General features: G+C 33.5%; 1 protein-coding gene across 3 annotated transcripts in view; it reads left to right on the plus strand.

Annotated features, from left to right (window-relative positions):
* Positions 1-22,688, plus strand: part of LOC116303398 (microtubule-associated serine/threonine-protein kinase 2) — a 44,903-nt gene that overhangs the window by 11,839 nt on the left and 10,376 nt on the right. For 2 of the 3 annotated variants that reach the window (XM_031712917.2, XM_031712919.2), the window contains exons 3-20: positions 10,328-10,350; positions 10,926-11,041; positions 12,133-12,214; positions 12,657-12,747; positions 13,138-13,170; positions 13,457-13,503; positions 14,086-14,154; positions 14,230-14,305; positions 14,762-14,791; positions 15,205-15,285; positions 16,114-16,218; positions 17,780-17,878; positions 18,558-18,796; positions 19,007-19,094; positions 20,058-20,144; positions 21,103-21,194; positions 21,446-21,526; positions 22,200-22,270. In XM_031712917.2, coding sequence (XP_031568777.2) covers positions 10,328-10,350; positions 10,926-11,041; positions 12,133-12,214; positions 12,657-12,747; positions 13,138-13,170; positions 13,457-13,503; positions 14,086-14,154; positions 14,230-14,305; positions 14,762-14,791; positions 15,205-15,285; positions 16,114-16,218; positions 17,780-17,878; positions 18,558-18,796; positions 19,007-19,094; positions 20,058-20,144; positions 21,103-21,194; positions 21,446-21,526; positions 22,200-22,270 — 1,510 coding nt within the window. The remainder of the gene's footprint in view (positions 1-10,327; positions 10,351-10,925; positions 11,042-12,132; positions 12,215-12,656; positions 12,748-13,137; positions 13,171-13,456; positions 13,504-14,085; positions 14,155-14,229; positions 14,306-14,761; positions 14,792-15,204; positions 15,286-16,113; positions 16,219-17,779; positions 17,879-18,557; positions 18,797-19,006; positions 19,095-20,057; positions 20,145-21,102; positions 21,195-21,445; positions 21,527-22,199; positions 22,271-22,688) is intronic. The other variant, XM_031712918.2, reaches the window with a different exon arrangement.

Genomic DNA, 22,688 nt, shown 5'->3' on the forward strand with positions numbered 1-22,688 from the left:
GGTTTTATATGTCTGAATTACTTTTCTTTGCGACGCGAAGGCTCTGAAGTAGTCGATTTCTTTCCGCCGTCAAAAGGCTGAAATCCGCAAAAATCAATTTCCTCGTTTTTCTCGTAAAATAAGCGATATTTTTAAAAACAAACTACATAGTGGTTCTAGTTAGAATAAGGTCTACCTAAGGTTAGAATATGAGCGAAATCGATTTTTTGACCGTTGCCACAAAATTTCAAAATTGTTCGATTTTTGCTGACATCCCCTCTTAAGCATGAAGGAAGCTTGAGAGTTGCACAAGGCGTAGCCAATTCCACTCTAACTTCTTGAGTGTTTAAGCAAATGATTCAAATGCACCTTAAACCTTATGGAATCATGCTTATCAATGACCAATGCTTTTATAAAATAGCTAAAGCATAAAAAATCTCTTTTAATCGAGAAAATTTCGAAACAAATTATTTTCTAACAAAATCTTCATTACATAGCAAAGACTACTCAATCATGTCAGAGTTGGATGCATGTTTGTACAACTAATTAACCAGAGTTCACATTACTATTGTGGCTGTGTTATTATAATCATTTATGGTTGAAGATTAATATCCTATATCTTGTTATTTTGGCAATCTGTGATCATACTTTTGAAAATAAATAGTTATAGCAGATAGTAGCAGATTTAATCTTGCTTCAAGACAAAATACACATCATATTATGAAGTACAGGCTGTTTGTCTTACACGTGTATATTTTGCTTTTAAATATTGGTTTTGTACTTCCCATTTTTAATCTCAATTCCAGACAATGAGTAGTAGTGATAAGAGTATTGATATAGCAAGGTTATTATTGAGTACATGTACCTTTAATGTATTTGTTGGAGCATTTTTCAAAATTCATCTGTTACATGTTTTGATGTTTTTCTCCTTTTTTCATATTTGTTTTTAGCCCTTTTCTTTCTTCATTTAAATATACAGTACTGTATATGGTTCATTTTTTTCTTCTTTACAGCTTTCTGTCCCTCTGTCTATATAATCATCAATGCATCTATCGCCACACCCACACATCTTCCCATGTTGGTCAATCCATTATTATTTCCTTAATTTATGGAATGTTTTTCTTAAATAAGGAGAATTAATTTATTTTTGTTAAAAAAGTAAAAAACCATACTTTGCTTGGTTTCTTGAGCACTGATGTATTGTGTTGAGGGTCAACATTTCTATGCCAGAGGACCAACACTTGGATTTCAAAACAACTAAGAAATACAGTGTAGAAATATCTCAAAATAACCAGAAGTTTGAATGTACATATATAGATAGAGACCCATATAAATTCTGGTCTTATATTTTGTTACTATTAGACATATCAGATTACAGATGGCTAAATATCCTAGATTTTATGTAGGATTTTCACATGCCTTAGTGAAGTCCTATAGAATTTCAGAGTTATAAATTTATTATTTACCCCCAACCGGTTGGCTTAGTTGGTTGAGCATTGGACTTTCATGCAGGAGGTCATTTTTCAAGTCAGGGTCTTAAAATAACTGAGGAGAAAGTGCTGCCTTTGTAATTACATCTACAAATGGTTAGACCTTCAAGTGATTCAAATGACCACTTTAAATGCCATTCTTTTCTCTCCACACTTTATCATCATTACTAACCAATATCAGAGGGATGTAAAAACAACCATTGCTCAAGGATGTAAAGAAACCTTGTCACAGTGACCACACTTAGTGCCTACATCTCAATAATAACCATCTCCAATGATTGTAAATTGTATAAAAAAGCTATCTTACATTCCCAACTCAATGTATATAAAGTGTCTTTCATTATACCTACATAGAAAGGGTGCTATATAAATCATAAATCATTATCATTAAATCTGAATTATCATTTACTTTACCATTCACTTGGTATTTGTTTAAAAACAAATAAGTCCAAGCAATGTTTTAAGTGTTATTTGATAATTAATAAAAGGTCTATAGTGTGTTATATATTTTTTAAGTGGTTATTAAAAACTTGCATGTGTATCTGCCAACAATAATATAAGTTAAAGCTTGTTACACATAAGGGAGTTCATGTAGAGTGGGTAGTTCATGAGAGTAGGCCAAGATATGTTCAAGATATTAAGATTCTACAATGGCATGATACCAAAACTTTCAGGATAAAAAATGTTAGAAATTGCATTAAACCTCAAAAGGGTCTGAAAATACAGCATAGTGCTGTAGATTTCATTTTATTATATAGATATCGATGAAATACCAGGTTTTCTCTAGTGTCGAAAACTTGATATCTTTCACCAGTGGGAAGATACCATATCTTTCACACGTGAAGATATCGCTGTTGAATCGGCTTGCTATTTTAATAAAGAATTTTTGAGCTTTTGTTTTACTTAAGTTTCATCGATATCTATATAATAGACAGAACATTACATGGGCGCTTGGAGATACGAATTTTAACTTCTCGTGTTTAATTTAGATATCTCACTGGTATCTCTGTGCGCCCATGTAATATCCTCTATATAACATTGTTGAGTAGTAAACAGACCTGAATTCCTATCAATATTCTTATTATTAATGCCGAAAGGTAGAAGTAGGAATGGCATCTTTGTTTTTTTAATCAAGATGTGTTGGTGATCCACATGTTTGTATCATACTGTACATACGGTATAGTATATGTACCATTAATAATTGCAATCAAGTCTGAATTTTATGATATCTAAGATGGCATATTTAAATAGGTCAGCAATATATGGTAGCTTGCCATCATTTTTACAGCCTTGAACAAATTAGACTCCTACATTCTAACAAGAACCAATTATTTTAAGGAGCTTCATACAGTACTGTATATATTTTTTACATTATATACTTTTATTTGATTGGTTATAAACTTGTCATATTAGGAGAAATGGTGATAATATTATATTGGTAGCCATTTACCTATCTTTTATCTGAGAAGATATAAAGAAGAGCAAACCTGATTGGCTATTCTTGCCTTCCTGGATATTTCATATTCAAATAGAATCAAGCTTAGAATGAGCAAAAGTAAGCATTGGAGCTGGTTCTTCATAGAAAATTTCTTATTATGAACATGATAAAATCTAGAGCAATTTGAATTTAGTTGTGCCATACATGCTCAATATTGTGCTTCATTCTACCACCTCATGAAATATCTTGATATTATCTTCCACACCAGATGCTTCAGGCAAAGGTACAAAATGTCTAATTGTAATTAATGGTATTGTGAGAGTATATTGCTCATTTTTTTACAAATGGCAGGGGCTTCTTCATTCATTGTGGGTTAGAATCTCTCTATTAACAATTGAACCTTCAATTGTTTAGTTTTTAACAAATAAAGAATGCCTATTAAATCCTGAAAAATCATGATTAAGAAGACTGAATGTCTGACTACAGTTTTACTCATTTAGTTAATCTGGTTAATCCTAAAGCATTGTCTCTTCTATCCAGGGGTTTAAAGGGATTTTTTTTCAAAAGTTTTAACCTGTTAAAAGAACTTATTCCTATAAATATAGATAAATGTGTTGTTGGTATTAATGTCCGACACTGCCATTGCAGTATTTCAAATAATTAGATATTGAATATCATGGCTAGGTATTTTTTATTGGAATTGTTTATTGATTGTGAATTTGTTTTAATATTATTATGCCATATTTTTTGTACAATTTATTGTTTCTTCAAGCATATCTGATAAAACTAAATCATTGTAAAATAATGATTTAACAACTTTTATTTCAAATATGGATATTATTTTATTGTTTTTTTTCCTAGCATTTTATGAAACTGGATTTTTTACTGTAAAATAATTATGTAATAATTTTTATTCTTCATGGAAAAAATTGGAGCCCCAAGCATTTTCCATCAAACTTTAATCTTAGTTTAATCTTCAATCTTATCAAAATTATAATTCTTAATATTTCTATAGTGCAAATACATTATAATATTCTAATGCACTGAATTTAAATGTACTATTTGGTAGTTTTTTGTAAATTATATTTTTTTGTGTCCTTAAATATTCTTGAAGAAGAGGATAGAATCAATTAACAACTCACTCATTACCTGTACAAATTATTAAATGTAGGAACCAATCCCAGACCACGACTTGGCTAATAATATGCAAGCACACTCTCCTTCCTCTAAGTAATATATACAGTATGAGTGGCCGTGTTGTATCAGATATACAACCACGAGGCATAGCCGAGTGATTGTATATCTGATACAACATGGACATGAGGTATTGGGAGCTTTTAGTAAACCTTAACCATTGAGCAGCTGTTGGATTTCTGTATTGCACTTATGCTTTAACTGAATTTTGCATTATGGGCCCGGGGGCAGGGAATCCGGGAAAAAAGTACCAGGGATGCTCGTCGGTCTTTTCAAAAAGACCCCTAAAAGATACCGGAAGTCTTTTAAAAAGGGTGCAGCTGAATGATTCCCCCCCCTCCCGGATTATGGGAGTTTGTAGATTGTGCAGAAAAAGAATGCAGTAAAATCCAGGGTTTTCATTAAGAGTTGGGGATCAGAGAATACTTCTGGTAACTGAACAAAATTCTCTTGCTTAAACTACCATTAATAGCTAATAATGAGAATTATAATATATTTCTATGGGATTTTTCTCTATAAGAATTCATAAAATTGATTATTCTCCTCTTTATAAATGTAAAAATGGCTTTTCAATCTTACTGAATTTGCATTCTTCAATTTTGTGGCCCATCAAGTTGGATGTGCACCAGTGTATGCCAGACCAATCACAGGTGTGAAAATTTAATCTCCATCAAATCAAATACCCGAAACACAGCATAAACATGGCATAAACACAATCATGTCAACCTACTGGCTAAAAAATACAGGCAATGTTAAAAATATAGAAAACATCACATTTGCCAAAGCACACATTATACAGTATAGCAAGAAACTGCTCTAATGTATGATGAAGCAAGGCTTAACTAAGTCATATGGGTTGTAACCTTTTGTTGGCTATAATTTCAAGGGTCTGAATTTTATTATAATTTCAAGTAAAAAACCTGGAAAATTATAATATTAAAGTAAACTTATCTTCTAACCCAAACATATAGTTTTAGACAGTAAACATTTATGAAATTTTATTATGCTGTATTATTATGGTAATTTGTAAGAGATGAAAAATACATTTGTATTTTTTTATACATAGTATAAAAGTATTTTATATTTTTTTATAGAAAAAATATTTTACTTTTTATATAAAATGTACTTTATTTTTTATAGAAAATCTATTTTAATTTTTTTTAGATTGAAGATGTATTTTACCTTTTATTATATTTTTTATTTTATATTTTTTTATAGACGATGTATTTCACTTTTTATAGAAAATGTATTTAATTTTTTTATAGAAAATGTATTTTACTTCTTATAGAAAATGTATTTTATTTTTTTTACAGAAAATGTATTTTACTTTTTAAAGGAAATTAAAAGTTTTATAGAGAGATATTATAAATTATTCCCCCCCGAAGCACCTGTTCTGTCTGGCATGAATTGATTCTTTAAAATTACTCTAATTATTATAAAAACCATGACCAAAATGTGCTTTTCCTTTCCCTAAGGCACAAAGATAATTATGTCATAAAAACTAACATTATAATCCTATCTTCATTATCTTTATTTTTTAGCATAAACTGTCTATTAAGTGTTCTAAGATTTGGGGCGTAAATTTTCTGTCATTTTATCTCTTAATGTGCCTTTTTTCTATTCTTTTTGGTTTATTGTCAACATGATAAGGCTTATATCCTGCCCACACTGTATTTAAAATTGTGCTCAGAGAAATGTTTAAGTAGCATCATTTATTACTTTACGAATGGTAGTCAATATAATATTGAAATGAACAGGAAAAATCACTTTGCTGGCTTTGGGTGTAGTTTGTACTTATGACATATACGAAAATACATATTCAGTTTGAAAATGCATGACAACGATCAGCTACCGAGTAGTAATTTCCTTTTTTCAATTTTCATTTTTGTTTTCGGTTTTTTCCTTTTAGCTCTTAGTACATTTAATTTTGCAATATTATCTTTTGCTATATGCAGCAGCTGTAGTTTTTTAGAATCAGAGTTTTAGTTTAGTTCATATGACTATCAGCATATTTTTGGGGACGAGCTAAAAACATTTTTAGACTCACAAATGATTACAGATGATAGAATTATTAAGTTCATCTTTAGGCTTTTACCTAGAAATTTTTTTAACTGCTAAAAAAATTTAAATTGTTTTTTTTCTTATTTATTCAGAGTTCATATTTTGAAATGTTTGTGTAAATCTTGATTTGATCTTAGTAACAATCTAAAAAAAATTTTTTTTCATGCGAACCAAAAAATTATATATTTTTTTGGGGGATGTAATTTCATTTTTGCTCGGACAGACATTATTGAATTTAGTAGCTTTTCCAATTCGTGCACACAAATTAAAATTAAACAAGAGAATCCATTTAATATCAGGTACGTCAGATGACGGCATGCTAAGCTAAGTAAATACTCTTGTTTTAATTCATGTTTGTGGTGTGCTTAAGTATATTTTGTTTGTTATGTCTAATTTCAGCCGCAGGTTTTTTAAAAGTGAGCTTCATAATTGGCTCCTCTTGAGGAGTTTATCAAGGCTGCATGTAGAACTACTGAAAAGAGACAGGGTGTCCTAGCTGCAGTACCATACAGAGATCTTTTAGAATAATCCCCTTGTTGGCTTAGTCATTTACCAGACATTCTCTAGGTCTAAACTTAAAACCACTCCACTGGCTTCTTGGAGTCACTTTGACATTATTTGTTTTCTCCTAAATGTGGCTTAAGAATCTCAAAGCTCAAGAATCTTTTTATATGACTGCTCTGATGGTATTAGTACAATTGGATGGAATATTGGAAGCTTATAGTGAGAGATAAGAAGATAATTCTGCATCTATCTAGTACCTTTTTAACAAAAATGTTCTGTGTCTATATGTGTCTGTATCAGCTGGGTTATTCTTCTTAAATTTGTATATTGAGTCATGCCATACCGGTAGTCAGATATGAAGGATCAAGTTTCTGCATTCTTATCGGTAAGACGATTATATATTCATCCACCTCAATTTAACTTTTATTTGCCTTTTTTTCATCAATTGTCTTTTATATTTTGCCTAAATGCTTTCACTTATTTTTGCTCTCTTGGTTTTCCTTCATTTCTGTTTGTGATTGTTAACTTTAAGGGCCAGCACATCATCACTGCATGCAACATTTCTAATGCATGGATCAGGGATGTCAATATCCAAACTTTAAATTGCTGTTTTTTTAGATTAACAGCCAGACAGCTTTTTTCAATACTCTAATATCAAAATACATGTAGTATTAGCACCCTAAGTGTATGAATGCATGGTCATGGTGAAATCCAAACTTTTGTTTAAATGTGGTTTTTTTGAATGATTTATAGAGTCTGAAGTCCTTTTTATCATATTTCATAAGTCTATTTTTTTCGTTTTTGCAATAGTGCACTAGTCTTTCACCTCTCTCCTCTAGAGTCTTTAAGGTTTGAGTCTTGCACCTCTCTTGTTTTTCTCCCTCCACAAAACCTAACCATATAATTTCCAATTCATTTTGTGAGTTAGTTGTATGTGCACTGACTTTGATCAGCCAAGAGATTATTTCAGGCTTTGATAAAATCTTTCTATCAAGTACTGGTTTTTTAAAAATATTATTATTTTGATAGTACACTCAACCCCTCAAGTAACATCCCCCATTCCCAGTATGTTACAGGAGTTGAAAGCCAGACTTTTAAGTGACACTGTTTATTTTTTTCTCATATAAAAATCTCTCATTTCCTATCATGTATGGTGAACCCTAATAGAATAAACCTAGACTGAAAGTCTGATGTTTTTAAAAAAAAGTTAAAAGGTAAATGTAAAAGTTTAATTCTAATTCAAATTGAATTGATTCTTACTAAAAGTGCTTTATGCTGTACAAAATTCAAACAGGAATTCTGTCAATAGCGCAGCGCAGCCGTGACGTCATAAAAACGAAGACAAAGCCGAAATTCAGACAAACAAACTTACAAGTTTACTTTCAGCAGATAATTTTCACAGCCGATCGCAGTTGATCTTAGTTTACATGGGTTATTATTGTAACTTTAAGTAAAAATAATAAAATCGGTTCATATAATCCTCATAGCGGTTAAACAGAATGCAATGTTTGTCCGAATCTTTAAGCTATTTTTAGAATCAGCGCGCTGTGCTATTGGTTAGCCAGTATTTTCACTATCTTACTATTATCACTGTTGTGTAGACATGTTTTTTTGAAAGGAAATGATCAAGATATGTAAGGTTTTTCTTTATAACGTCATCAATGACAATAGTTCTTGGCAAGTTTCTTTGTTTAATCAGTTGAGCAATCTCTGGTTGGCAAAGGAAAAATAATTCATAGCTTATGTCACAGCAACTTCAGGGGTGTAGTGCTATACTGTCAGTCCAGTAATATTGGGAACTACTTAAGATTATCTTTTGATTATTTCAACTAACTAATAAATTATTGCATGTCATAAGCTGCAATCTTGGTCAAAAATATTGAGAAATTTTTAGTTTTGATGGTATTTTCATGAAAAAACATGAGAAATTCCCCTTAAAACTACCCCCTCCCCCTCTAAACAATGTTGTGTCAAGGGATACAGGGCTGCTTTACCTACTGGGACCAACATTGTCCTGGGGGAGAGGGGGTACGGACGATATTTTTTTAAATAAGGGAAATTCTACTATTTCATGGTTGGATGAAAAATTCTCAACTCTTTTTGTCCAAGATTGTGGCATCCAAATTTATACACATCACTTCACATGACTTATTATTACATACTTGACTGATACATTTTCAAAATGAACTATTTTTAAGAGATTGCATGAAGATATTCTTCTACCAAAATTCAATTGTCAAAGAACGTTTTTGGAGATTTAAGCACTAAAATAATTTTCCATTCTATTAGCATGGCTGTGCTAAGGGATTTTGAATTGTTTTTTTATTTATACACATTGTTACACACAAACAGTGTTACATTATTATGGCTTTACAGTCAAATAGTTTCCCATTCTTTTTTTCTTTTTTTTCCTGTACATATCCCTGATGATGAACTCAGTCAAAATGGCTAAAAGCTTGGTTGTAAATATATGCTGTAATAATAACATATTAGTGCAGACAAAACAAGATGAAGGGATATATTAAGGTTTAAGTGAAATAAATATTACCTAAGGGACAAAAAGAGTACTAGAAATGAAACAGTATGGTACAGTATCTGTGTGGTTAGTTTAATGACAGCTAGTTGTATATAGAGCTTTGCTTGGCATGCTGTAATTGTAAGTTCTGAAAATATTAATGCATGTACTAATATTTTTAATATCTTCATAATATTAATATCTTATAGTTTTTAATATCTTCATAATCTGCGTCGTCTTTACATAGCCTAAAGGATAAAAGAAAATTATAATGTGAATGAAAGAGTATAAGAAGTCAATCTATATCTGTTTGTCTATATACAGGCTTTCTTATTGCAGATTATATATTAAGTGTTTATTGCCATGAAAGGTCAAAGAGTATAGCCTAAGGAAAAACTTAAGAGCTACAGTATGAGTAGTCTACTACGCAGCTGCTATTAGTTTCATCACGCAATGTGTGAGCTTGGCGTGATGACACTAATAGCCGCTGCATAGGAGACTACAATATGAGTCAACTCAGTTTACCGGCAGTATAGACAAGCAAATGCACTACTTATGCTTAACATACATTGTTAATGGGGTAATGTTACCAAATTTACTGTACGGTTTGCTTTCAATCATTGATGTCACTTCCAGTTATAGCTGCATTTTTAATGGCTTGTAGAATCCTGGAGGTCGTTTTGATCTCTTGTTTTCTGGTTTCATGTTGTAGAAATAGTCAAATACTATAGTTTGAGGACTTATTTTGACATGTTTTGACTTAACATTCCCTAGTTACTCCAAAAAGTCACGTGATTGATAGTAAGCAATTGCCTAAGGGGGGAGGGGAGGAAAGAAAAAAAGCATTGACAGATTGTGATGAGTTAGTTCAGATCACTGTCAGTATAGACTATATACAGTAATACACAACTTATATTTAACATAAAGATGGAAAAGTTTAAATGGGGTAAAGTAACTGTATTGCCTAAGGGGGGGAGCGGGGGGGGGGGGGGGGGGGGTAACAAAAATAGCATTGACAGAGTGTAATGAATTAATTCAAATCACTGTCAGTAGACTATAAAATACACTACTTATGTTTAACGTAAACTAGGATGGAAAAGTTTTAATGGGAAAAGTTTGTTATATTGTTTTTACTTTTCTTTTCAGGGAGATCTGAGTAGACGTTTAAGGTATGGCTTATAAATACTGTTCATTCCATGCTCTTTTGGGTTATGTCAGCATGCACTCCATAAGACTCAGTCATGGGTGCATCATTGGCAATTAACCAATCAGAGCGTGCTATACTTTATATATGTTATGATTTACGGTTTTGTATACTTCATATTTAATAATAATGGTTCATAATAAGTATATGTAATAGGACTCCATGCTGTCCAATTAAGAAATAATTGGAAGAGGAAAATTCCAAGGACTTCCAAAATTGGATGAGGCCGTAGGCCAAGTCCAATTTGGCAGTCAGAGGAGTTTTTCAAGTCTAATTATTTCTTGATTGGGGAGCATGAAATCCCATTAACTATTAATTATATAGCTGCCTTATTAATCCCATACCAACAAGACCTGTCCAATTAAGAAAATAATTGGGCAGTTACCTATATGGGATTAATGAGAAGCTGTATTATTATAATATATTATTAGTATAACAAGTAATATATTACTTCAGAACAGCAATAACAATTCATGTATGTTATATATATTATATTATATTATTATTTATGGTTCTTTGATTTGTTTTCTTATTTTCCAGCACTTGTAACATTGGAGGACGAAAGCAAACCAAAAGCTTTATAGGTACTACTTCTAATTGCTCAAAATCCCAAAGGGCTCAGTCACCCCTCCCCCAGGGGTCTCAAGCCTTTTTTAGTAAGTCTTTGTGTATGCCATGTGTACTTTGATTCAAAAATCATGCAGTCAAACAATCTTCTTATTGATAATTTTCCTAACGTCAAATTATGCTTGTAAAAACCCTTAAAGCATGACATGGTGCTTCTTAACTTTGATAAATTCAAACTGTAAATATTAAGGACTTCGATTATAACCATTCCAATGTTGATTAAAAGACTAGCTGACATGGGTCAAGTTGGATTTCCAGTGCATTTTGGGACTGTTTTTGGGGAACGAAGTAGATGCAATCTTGAAAAAATTTCCCCTAAGACAATCTCACAATGCACTGCAATGTCAACTTGACCCATTTTCTCCATTTACCTTGGAACAGCTAATTATAACACTTCGATCTATTATTAACAATTCATATACCAGAATATTGAGCTATAGGATGTCACTCAGTTTTTATTCATTTTGATTTAAAGCACTTGTATTATAACACTTCCCTACCTGTATAATATATAATTAAATGCCATAATATTGAGCTTCTATTGCTTTTAAATGTCTCACGTTTTTGTAAATAATTTTGTAAATAATGATTGTCATTTACATTATAATTGACAACTAATCAACCAATCGGAAACAATTGTTGTGGTACAATTGTTGTGGTGTAAAAGATGTGTTAGTGTTGTTATTGTAATTAACATTATCTCCATGGTTGTTATTAACTTTTAATAATTGATAATTATTTAAAATACAATACTAATAAATTAATTATTATTTATTATAATATATAATTGAATAATTATTCTCTAATAATATCGTTTTTTTCACAGTATTTATCGTAACAGTATTATTGACTTTTAATAATTATTGATAATTTAAAATACAATAATCATAAATTAATTATTATTTATTATAATATATAATTGAATAATTATTATTCACTAATAATATCATTTTGTCACAGTTTTTATTATAACAATATTATTAACTTTTATTTATTATTAATTAGTTAAAATACAATAATCATAAATTAATTATTATTTATTATAATATATCATTGAATAATTATTATTCACTAATAATATAGTTTGTTTAAAACATTTTTTCATTTTTTCCCATGCAAGGTTCTGATAGCCCAGTAGGAAGCCCTGGATTTCCTTCACCTGGTTTAAATTCAAATCACTTCCTGTTCTCCAATGTTAGAAAGTAAGATCATCATACTAACTGTCTTTAGATATGGTCATAATTATTATCAATGATTTTTTATTTCTTTCACAGTGATTGCCTTATTTTATTATAATGTCACATGAAATAGTTTTTTGTTTTAGCTGTAAAAATACCAACAATTGGGAAGAAAACCGTGAAAAGTTGTGTTTTTTTAGGACTTAGAAAAAATATATTCATATCGTAGGATAAACACTGGTTTATAAATTGTTTGAAATCCAGACATATCAGACCTATCGATTTAGCTGTGAAAAATAAAATGAGTCCAAATTCTTATCATTCTTCACTACTCCGTCCCTCTTATAATATAAACAAGCTGTGACGTCATAGTGAAATATGGCAATTTGATCATCCCATTTTGAATACTCTTAGCTTGACTTAACAGTATAAATTGGTTGGTTGACATGCTGTGTTTGTGTGACAGGGCTGATAGTGGTGGAGGTAGAAGATGGTCTGTTGCATCCCTTACATCATCAGGATATGGAACCCACACTCCTTGTTCTTCTTCATATTCTGTAAGTGATGCAATGAGGGTTCAAAACACATTGCCAGTTGATTTCAAACTAGTGTTGACTTAAACTGTTCAAATTTAACACACTTCTTGCATGAATAATTGTTGTAATTGACATTTATGGGAAGCATGGCTGGGGTAGCGTGAGAGTGCTCGCCTTTCACCAATTGGACCTGACTTGAAAAACTGGGGGGAGGGAGGGGAGGGGCACAATGTCACTTCTCGACATATGTTCACAAAAAATGAATATTTTTTACACAGATATTACTTGTTACTTTTTTTGTGGGGAGGGGGAGGGGGGGATTAGTGGACATTGGTCACCCTCACAGCTGTGGGCCATGGTCTTACTCACTGTCCAAGTTTTTATTTATTTTTCAATATTATCTTTTGATAGTCACTGGCATCTTCCCAAGAACGTTTACATCAGGTAAGCATGAAGTGTCATTGAAAGTTTAATGACTGAGCTTATTAATAAGTTAAGTAAAAATGAGTAAAGCCTAAATCAGTTAAAATTTGGAGAGACAACAAGGGCTAATCAGTACCAAGTATGATGCCACTGTGTGATGATAGGATGCATTTGCCTGGAAATAATTGCCAGCAGATTGCTTGTCTGTACCCATAACATTGTTCTTTATGGCTGGAGAAAGGACTGTGAGGGTTAATTGTTCATTAACCCGACCTTAACTTTCTTTTTTGTTTGTATTTAACTTCAGTGGGGACAGATGTATGGGGATGAGTACAACTTAGCAGGGCATTTCAGGTATGTACCGCATAAGACTGCTTTCCTTATACAGTAAGTGATTCATAGTGTGACATGCAAAAGTATAATGTGTCCCCATACTCTTTTGCACTCTAACTTTTATGTATTCGATCAACACATTTCGATGTGAAGCTCACTGGTTTTACCAAACAACGGGTGTAAAAGCTTGTTTGTTATCATGCACAGAATAATGCAAATGCATTAAATGTGGTCATACTTTCGAGTATCACTGTCAGTAATTCTTTCACATTAATATATACCTCCCTTCTTAGTGTTCATTGCCAAAATCCTGATACATATGTGTATCAAACCTCCATTGCAATAAAGAGACATTATTGCACACTTATAATATAACACAAGACCTCTGTCAGGCTATTTTGTAATCAACTTGCATCGTCAGTAAGGTATCAGTTAGCTGTACGTGGTCGGTCGACCATTACGGATATATTGATGTGATGTTATACCATAATTATGTTACAGACAACTTACCATGTCACTGTTAAAGTGTTTTAATATTTTGATTTTTGATTTTAATAGAACATGACATGAAATTAACCTTCAAGGTACATGTGTTTGTTTCAGTGCCGACAGTGATCAAGATGAAGAAGGAAGCAGGTCACCTAAACCAAGACTACGTTCAAGAAGTCTCAGGTAATTAAACAACAACAACTTTATATTTTACACTCAATACAATCAGATTATTAATCTAGATACCCTTCGTTGCAGCCCTCACAGGTCTATAGGACAACAAGAAGATGATTTACAATTACTTAATAATTTATACAAAGAAAGATTTCCTAAGGTCAGTCATAATTCATTCAAAGTGACGCATCTTGAGTTTTATGCATCAATATTTGTAAAAACAATATGCATCACATGAATGTATAACCAAATGAACAGTAAATCCAAAAATCCATGAATCATGCTTTACATTTTGCTATTTTCACAAACAGCATATATCATGCACACATTTGAGGCTAAAGCACAAGTCAAACATAACCTCTGTACCCCGCTGTTTATAGGATTTACACTCATTATTATTATGACTGTCAACCAACAGTTGGGTGATAGTTGACCGACACATGTCGGCTGGTCATGAGGTACACGATTACCATTATTAAGACTCCCTAAAACCCTACACCTACTGACAACTTTACCCCAAAAAATAAGGTATTTTTGTAACTTCCTAATTAAAGTATACATGTAGTATTGGATAACATTAATGTGGATTGACATTTATCTTTGTTTCTTTTTCTAGGCTGTACAGCAAATGGAAGGAAAATTAAATGTAAGTAAACTGAAGTTAATGGCTGATGAAAATCAAACAAGATAGCTCAACCTATGATGACTGACAATAAATACTATTCTTGGGATAAGATAAATAGTTTACTTGGGAAGCATGGGTGGTGTGGCAAAGAGAGCACTTGCCTCTTATCAATGTGACCTGGGTTTGAGTCCCGAAGAGCTTGCTGTTGTATGTGAGTTGAGTGGTTTGTTGGTTCTCTCCTGTGCTTCGAGGGTTTTTCAGGTTCTCTGGTTTTCCTCCCTCCTCAAAAATCAACTTCTAAATTCCAATATTGGAATTTCAGTGGCTGAAGAGCCACTCTGTGGAAATGCCACTGCTAAATCCTATTTATTCGTATGTTTGATTATTCGTTTGTTTGTTTATTTGTTTATTTATTTATTTATTCTTTGTTGTAGGATTTTGTTGAAGACTATACCAGTGAAACGTTTGGCAGTGTGTTTGGTTGTGATGGAGTATTAAACTTTGTCTGGCATCAGGTAAATGACTACAACAAATCTATAATCCTTAACTTCTAAATTTTTAGGATTATGAAACTCTCCAAATCTTTCACAGAAAAAAAAAGGAATTTCCCATGCAGGAGAGGGAAGGGGATGGCAGAGTTTAAAGATTCCAAAGCTAATTTGCATGTGTGTGTGTGTTTGGAAGCCTGTTTAATAAGCATTTCTAAAATAGCAATCAAGGTAAATGCAGGATATTATATTCTTCTGACACTCAATGTAACTTGGCCCATGCCTCATATGAGTATGCTGTTCCCCGGTAGCCGCCACCCGGCTAGCTAGCTCACTTGGTAAGAGCGTCGGTCTGTTGTGCAGGAAGTTGTAGTTCAAGCCTCGGCCAGAACAACATCCAGGGTCTTAAAATAACTGAGGGGAAGGTGCTACCTTTGTTATTACATCTGCAAATGGTCAGACCTTCATGTGGCTTGGATGATCATGTTAATGGTGTCCCATCCCTAATCAACTAGAGACGTTAACAGAGGACCACAAGTTTATCAGTTGAACACTGTCAAGTGTTATCCTCTATAAACAAAGTTAATTAATTAAATTAAATTTAATTTCTTTAGGTATTTGAATTAATTAAATGGTTATGGCTTTGCTCATTTCTAGTTGTTTGTTTACATGTCGATTATGATTCAGGTGGTTTCGTTACGTGTGTATAGTTTGTACAGTACACACTATTGTCGATGTGATACAGATCTGTGTTTAAGTCATAACACAGTATTGCTAACAAATAACAAGAGATAACATTTTAGTAAGTAGTTTTGCTTGGTGTTGATAATTCAATTGTTTATGTACTTGTAACAGGTAGTAGAGACAGCACGTGACATCCTCAAACAATCCCAGGAAAATTCCCTTACCAGTAGATACTTCTATGATCTGTCAGAAAACATGGATAGATTAATAATAGAGGTAAGATTCTATCAATATATCTGATTAATAAATGATGGATTAAATCATGTAGCAAGCAAGTGTTTTGACTCCCAGACTTCAATGGGTTTTTTCTTAGTTCTTTGGTTGTATCCTTTTTTCCCTCTCTGCCAAAAGCAACTTCTAAATTCCAATGGAAATCCTTTGGAAGAAGGCCCACCCTGAGGAACCACTGTTAATTCCCATTTGCTGTATCATCAAAAACAGCTCCAACTGATGCTTCGTAGCTTTAGTCCTTTAATTTAATAAATAAGAGAAAATAAGGGAAAGGGAAAGGAACGGTTTGTACTCTATTTTAAAGCCCTGTTAACACTGGCGATTTTTGCGGCAATTTTTGCTGCAATTTTTGTGTCAATTTTTGTGTCAATTTGTGGAAATGTGAAATCTTTTGTCTCATCCTTCAAAAGAGACATTCGTCTAGGAAAATCTTGGTATCCTGAAAAAAAACTTTACAAGTAAATTCTTTACCATTATTTGTTATGGACAAAATCGCAAAAAAATAGCAGCAAAAATCGCTAGTGTAAACGGGGCTTAAAAAAAGGTTGAAGTGGTTAGTGGTGATAGGTGATTGATAAGCAATAGGCGATAAGTGATAGGAGAAAGGTCATTCCAAGATTTAAGAATAGCTGGAATGACTGTAGTTTCTCATTTTTCTTGTCAATAACAAAGAGGTTATTGTTGAGATTTTTAGTGTTGTTTGTGGTCAGCAAAAAACATGTAAAACACATGTAATACTTACATAAAACAACTAAATTATTTGTGTTTCGAAGCATGTCCACAGCTCCTTATGGACTTGCAACTGGTTTGCCCCTTCAACCTTTTTTAAAATAGCTCTATTGCTGTCAGATGAGAGGAGATAAAATAATAGCCAGTACAGAAATAATTACCAAAAAAGTTGAGGCACAAAGTATAGACACTGATCTACTGAGAAGGGAATGCCAGTCCAATAAAGGGGGCACTAAAAGTTGTGAAAAACTCTAGGCTCAAAATATGAAAATGTTTTATTTAAAGTGCTACTATGACGAAAATCGCTCAAACTTGGATTCAGCTGAAACTTCCTAAGAAGTTTATACACGTCATACACTCAACATCGAACATCGCTCCATACATTTCTTTGTAGTTTATGATCAAAATATCAGTAGTAAAGGGAGAAAGAAATACCCAATCACCCCAAAATATAAATTATAGTCACAAGTAATGTGAAATAAGCACATTAGCCACCCATTGGGCTTCATAGGAATAAAATAAATTAAGGATTTATATACAAAGAAATATATGTAGCAATGTTTGATGTTGAGTGTATGACGTCACAGACTCCAAAAAATAATCGTAAAAATATCATACTTTCGTCCTGAATATCGAGAAAACACTTCATACAGTGATTATTGGACCTTTAAAGAGTATTCTTAGGAAGTTTCAGCTGCTTCCAAGTTTGAGCGATTTTTGTCATAGTAGCATATTGTTTACAGTAGACCAGACCACAAACAGGCCACTGCTGAGGCATATAATTTAATCTGTAAATATTTCTTTTATTATTTTGTAGGCAAGACAAAAAACTGACATTGACTTAGCACCTATTGAGAAACTAATGAGGAAGTTGTTGGTAATAGTGTCTAGACCAGCAAGATTACTGGAATGTCTTGTAAGTACATCATTGAACTAGCGATGTTATTCATAGAGAAAATGAAATTGAAACTTCACAGAAATGACAGTTGTGTGTAAAAAACTCTGCATTTTCTTTCTGTTTGTTCTTTTTGTTTTCCTTTTTTCCTGAAGGTGATGATGATGGTGGTTTTGATGATGGTGATGATGATGATGATGATGATGATGATGAATATTGATGAGGAATGATTGATGATAATAATATTAAAGGGGCACTTGGATGAAAATCGATGAAAAATGGAAATGCCTTGAAACTTGGTTAAACTTATCTATATGGCCCCAATAGTAGCCAAGCAACATATTTTTTCACAGTAAAAAGTGGCTGATAAAAATTAACAATTTTATTCAGCTAAAATTTCTCAACTGCAAGTGGCTCCCAGGCTAAAATTTTCACTAATCATGTTTACAAAGTCATAATTGAGTCATATTATCCTCAAATACTTCAATTGTTTGGACTTTCAAAAATTGGGGGGTTTTCATCCAAGTGCCCCTTTGAGTTATTGCTTTTGTTGCATGATAACTTATTGATGATAAACCCAGTTTCTTCCATTACGATTAACGACCCTGTATTCCTTTACAAAGATAAAATTGCACATGAATGTTTAGCATATATTCAACTGTAACACTTAAACTTAAACCGTAATATCTTCGTTTATCAGGAATTTAAACCAGGAGAGTTTTACAATATGCTTGAAAATGAAAGCAGACAGATGGATGGCATCCAGGAAAAGCTTGATATCACAAAGTATGTCAAAGCACACCTTGGCCTAGACCCAGAACCTTCTGAGAACATTGATGAACAAGATAATGAAGAAGTTATTACCCCAAGTAACCCTGCTATACCGCCCACAGAAGACGACTTTGACTACATTAAACTGATCAGTAATGGAGCTTATGGGTAAGGTGGACTAATATAGCTAACATTTTAAATGGAATTAACATAAGATTTGGTCGTGATTTGTTGTCCTGTCCACCAACATGGCAGCCATATTGTTTGTCCTGTTATTCTCATTTGGAAGGATGTATATCTAAAATAGCTATTCATAGTAACTTTTGCTCACGTTTAATGTTTATGGCCATTTCCTAATCGTAATTCACTTTTTTCCAGTGCTGTGTATCTTGTGAAACACAAGGCAACCGAGACTCGATTCGCTATGAAGAAGATTAGCAAACATGTTATGTTACTTAAGAACCAGGTAATTACATTCATATTCCAGGAAATCAAGTGTGGTGTAACGGTAGCGTACTCATCCATTACTGATGGGGTCTCACTTTTGATTCCTGGACTTAGTATCACATGTGAGTGACTGATTCCAGGACTTGGTATCACATGTGAGTGGTTGATTCCAGGACTTGGTATCACATGTAAGTGGTTGATTCCTTGACTCAGAATTACATGTGAGTGGTTGATTCCTAGACTTGGTATCACATGTAAGTGGTTGATTCCTGGACTCAGTATCATGTGTGAGTGGTTGATTCCTTGACTCAGAATTACATGTGAGTGGTTGATTCCTAGACTTGGTATCCCATGTGAGTGGTTGATTCCTGGACTTGGTATCACGTGTGAGTGGTTGATTCCTGGACTTGGTATCACATGTGAGTGGTTGATTCCTGGACTTGGTATCACATGTGAGTGGTTGATTCCTGGACTTGGTATCACATGTGAGTGGTTGATTCCTTGACTCAGAATTACATGTGAGTGGTTGCTTCCTAGACTTGGTATCACATGTAAGTGGTTGATTCCTGGACTCAGTATCACGTGTGAGTGGTTGATTCCTGGACTTGGTATCACATGTGAGTGGTTGATTCCTTGACTCAGAATTACATGTGAGTGGTTGATTCCTGGACTTGGTATCACATGTGAGTGGTTGATTCCTGGACTTGGTATCACATGTGAGTGGTTGATTCCTGGACTTGGTATCACATGTGAGTGGTTGATTCCTGGACTTGGTATCACATGCGAGTGGTTGATTCCTGGACTTGGTATCATGTGAATGGAGTTTGTTGGGTCTCTCCCTTAATTTGATGCAAATCCCAACACACTAAACTGATTCCAATTGGGTCTGTGAGTTAGCTATGCCCTGACTTGAATCAAATTAGAGCTTGATTCAGGGTCTGGTAAATTAGCTATTAAATTTACCTCAATATGATTCTTTTAGGTTGAACAAGTATTTGCTGAGCGTGATATATTGACGTTTGCTGAGAATCCATTTGTAGTGGGACTGTGGTGCTGCTTTGAGACAAAGGTAAACTAATAGAATAGAATTACTATTCAATGGACAGACAGACAGATAGATGACTGGGTGGGTGGGGGAATGGATACATAGGTAGATGACCAGATAACAGCCCACTTCTGAGATACACTTCGCTTGTCATGCACAAAGGTTTCAGTTTGAGACTTCATGCATAATGCTCAATGATTCGTGAGAAAAAAATATTTTTTTAATTTTGCACAGAGCCCCCTATACTGAAAACTTTGTCAGGGGCGGATCAAGGAATTTTTTCAGGAAGGGGAACTGTGCACTAAGTTAACCCAGGGAGGGGTGCAAACCCCCTGCCCCCCCTGGATCCGACCATGTTTGCGCATGACAAGCAAATAAAGCATATCTTGGATGTGGGCAGAATTGATGACGATCAGTATTCATGTGTCATATAGTAACACCTGTGTATGGTGATGGAGTATGTAGTTATTTACTCTGTATCCATGTGTCATAGAAACACCTGTGTATGGTGATGGAGTATGTAGTTATTTACTCAGTATTCATGTGTCATCTAGAAACACCTGTGTATGGTGATGGAGTATGTAGTCATTTATTCAGTATTCATGTGTCATCTAGAAAACACCTGTGTATGGTGATAGAGTATGTAGTCATTTACTCAGTATTCATGTGTCATCTAGAAACACCTGTGTATGGTGATGGAGTATGTAGTTATTTACTCAGTATTCATGTGTCATCTAGAAACACCTGTGTATGGTGATGGAGTATGTAGTTATTCACTCAGTATTCATTTGTCATATAGAAACACCTGTGTATGGTGATGGAGTATGTAGTTATTTACTCAGTATTCATGTGTCATCTAGAAACACCTGTGTATGGTGATGGAGTATGTAGTTATTCACTCAGTATTCATTTGTCATATAGAAACACCTGTGTATGGTGATGGAGTATGTAGTTATTTACTCAGTATTCATGTGTCATATAGAAACACCTGTGTATGGTGATGGAGTATGTAGAAGGCGGAGACTGTGCTTCTCTTCTCAAGAACATTGGAGCTCTTCCTGTAGATTTAGCACGGTAATTACAATTGTTATGCTGTAAACTAAGTACTTTTATGCTTCAGCGTCAAAGAAAACTTCCAGATCAGGTTGCTTTTTGACTTCCATTATTCACATTGCCAACTAGGACTGCTGTAATTTTATCGACAGTCATAGCACGTAAATGCGTGCCCGTTCCTGGAACTGTCTGGGTCTCAGAAGCATATTTTGAATTATTTTCATGCACTTTAAACTAGATGATTAGCTAAATGTGTAATTTTTTTTCCATAGCATGTACTTCGCTGAGACAGTCCTTGCAGTAGAATACCTTCATAGCTATGGCATAGTTCATCGGGACATCAAACCAGACAAGTAAGCCCTCTAGTATATAAAAAATCAACCACACCCTAAATCCATTGTTTGAAATAGGCTCTTAAATTCTTCGGAAAACCCAGATTCTTAAAGCCGGGGGCGGAATTGATATCAACAGGGGAGAACGGGGCTGAATCATAAACCCGGGATAGGTTTTTAATTACACGGATGTATTGTAAGCACTCTATTTCCAAAAGAACAAAGCAACAGTAATCTACCTCTCTGAATTCATTATAATTTAGTATTTCGTGTTTTGCATCTAAACAATGGAATTTAGGGCTTAGTTGATATTTTAAACCAGTTCAAACGCTAGGGCGAGGTTTTGCATTAGAATTCAAGACCTCGGGCCGCGCCCCAGGTCTTGAATTCTAATGCAAAACCTCGCCCTAGCGTTTGAACCTTTATATAGAGATCTCAGTGAAATCTGAAATCCAAGACCGAGTAGAACGCTGAAAATTTAATGTATTCACAGCCGAACAACGTAGTTTCCTTTTAGATTGGAATATGAAGCATGCCCTTTGAGTTAGAAATGAGATTTTTAAGATTTAAGCCAGGAAACTGAAAGCTCAAAAATTCCTTATAGTCTCAGATCGCCCATGATCTCCAATCAGATCTCTGTCCGACAATGTTTCAGTTCTAAAATAGATGATTTATTCTGTCATTTTCCATCCAGTTTGCTTATTACTTCCTTGGGGCACATCAAGCTAACAGACTTTGGACTTTCAAAGATTGGACTCATGAACAGTAAGTAATACTACAATCACGTTTATTAACTCTATCCCCGCCTTACTACTGACTAAATAACAAACGTTACTTGATGCAGGTTCTAAACTTTTCAGTCCTTCAATTTCAAGACTGTGGTCATACTCGCAAAACTTAGCTAGTTAAATTTTTTGTCACTCGCTAAATACAAAATTTCACTTGCATTTTGCCAGTTTGCGAGCGTTAATTTCGTGTGCTGTGTTTTCCATTACCACTTGTCATTCTCAAGACTTATTCATTTGTTTAATTGTTGCGTATGAGAAGGCAGGTTTAGGTCTAAAATGTTAAAAACAAAGTGGTGAAACTTATCGATTACATCCCCAGACCAAGCACATCACTCCATGCTTAACAGTCCTGTTTTGTTTGTGTGTTGTTGGTTTTTTGTTTGTTTGTTTGTTTT

Source organism: Actinia tenebrosa, unplaced genomic scaffold (genome assembly GCF_029948245.1).
Source record: "Actinia tenebrosa isolate PJP-AT-01 unplaced genomic scaffold, QUT_ActTen_1.0 PGA_scaffold15__27_contigs__length_11533743, whole genome shotgun sequence".
Taxonomy (NCBI): Eukaryota; Metazoa; Cnidaria; class Anthozoa; order Actiniaria; family Actiniidae; genus Actinia; species Actinia tenebrosa.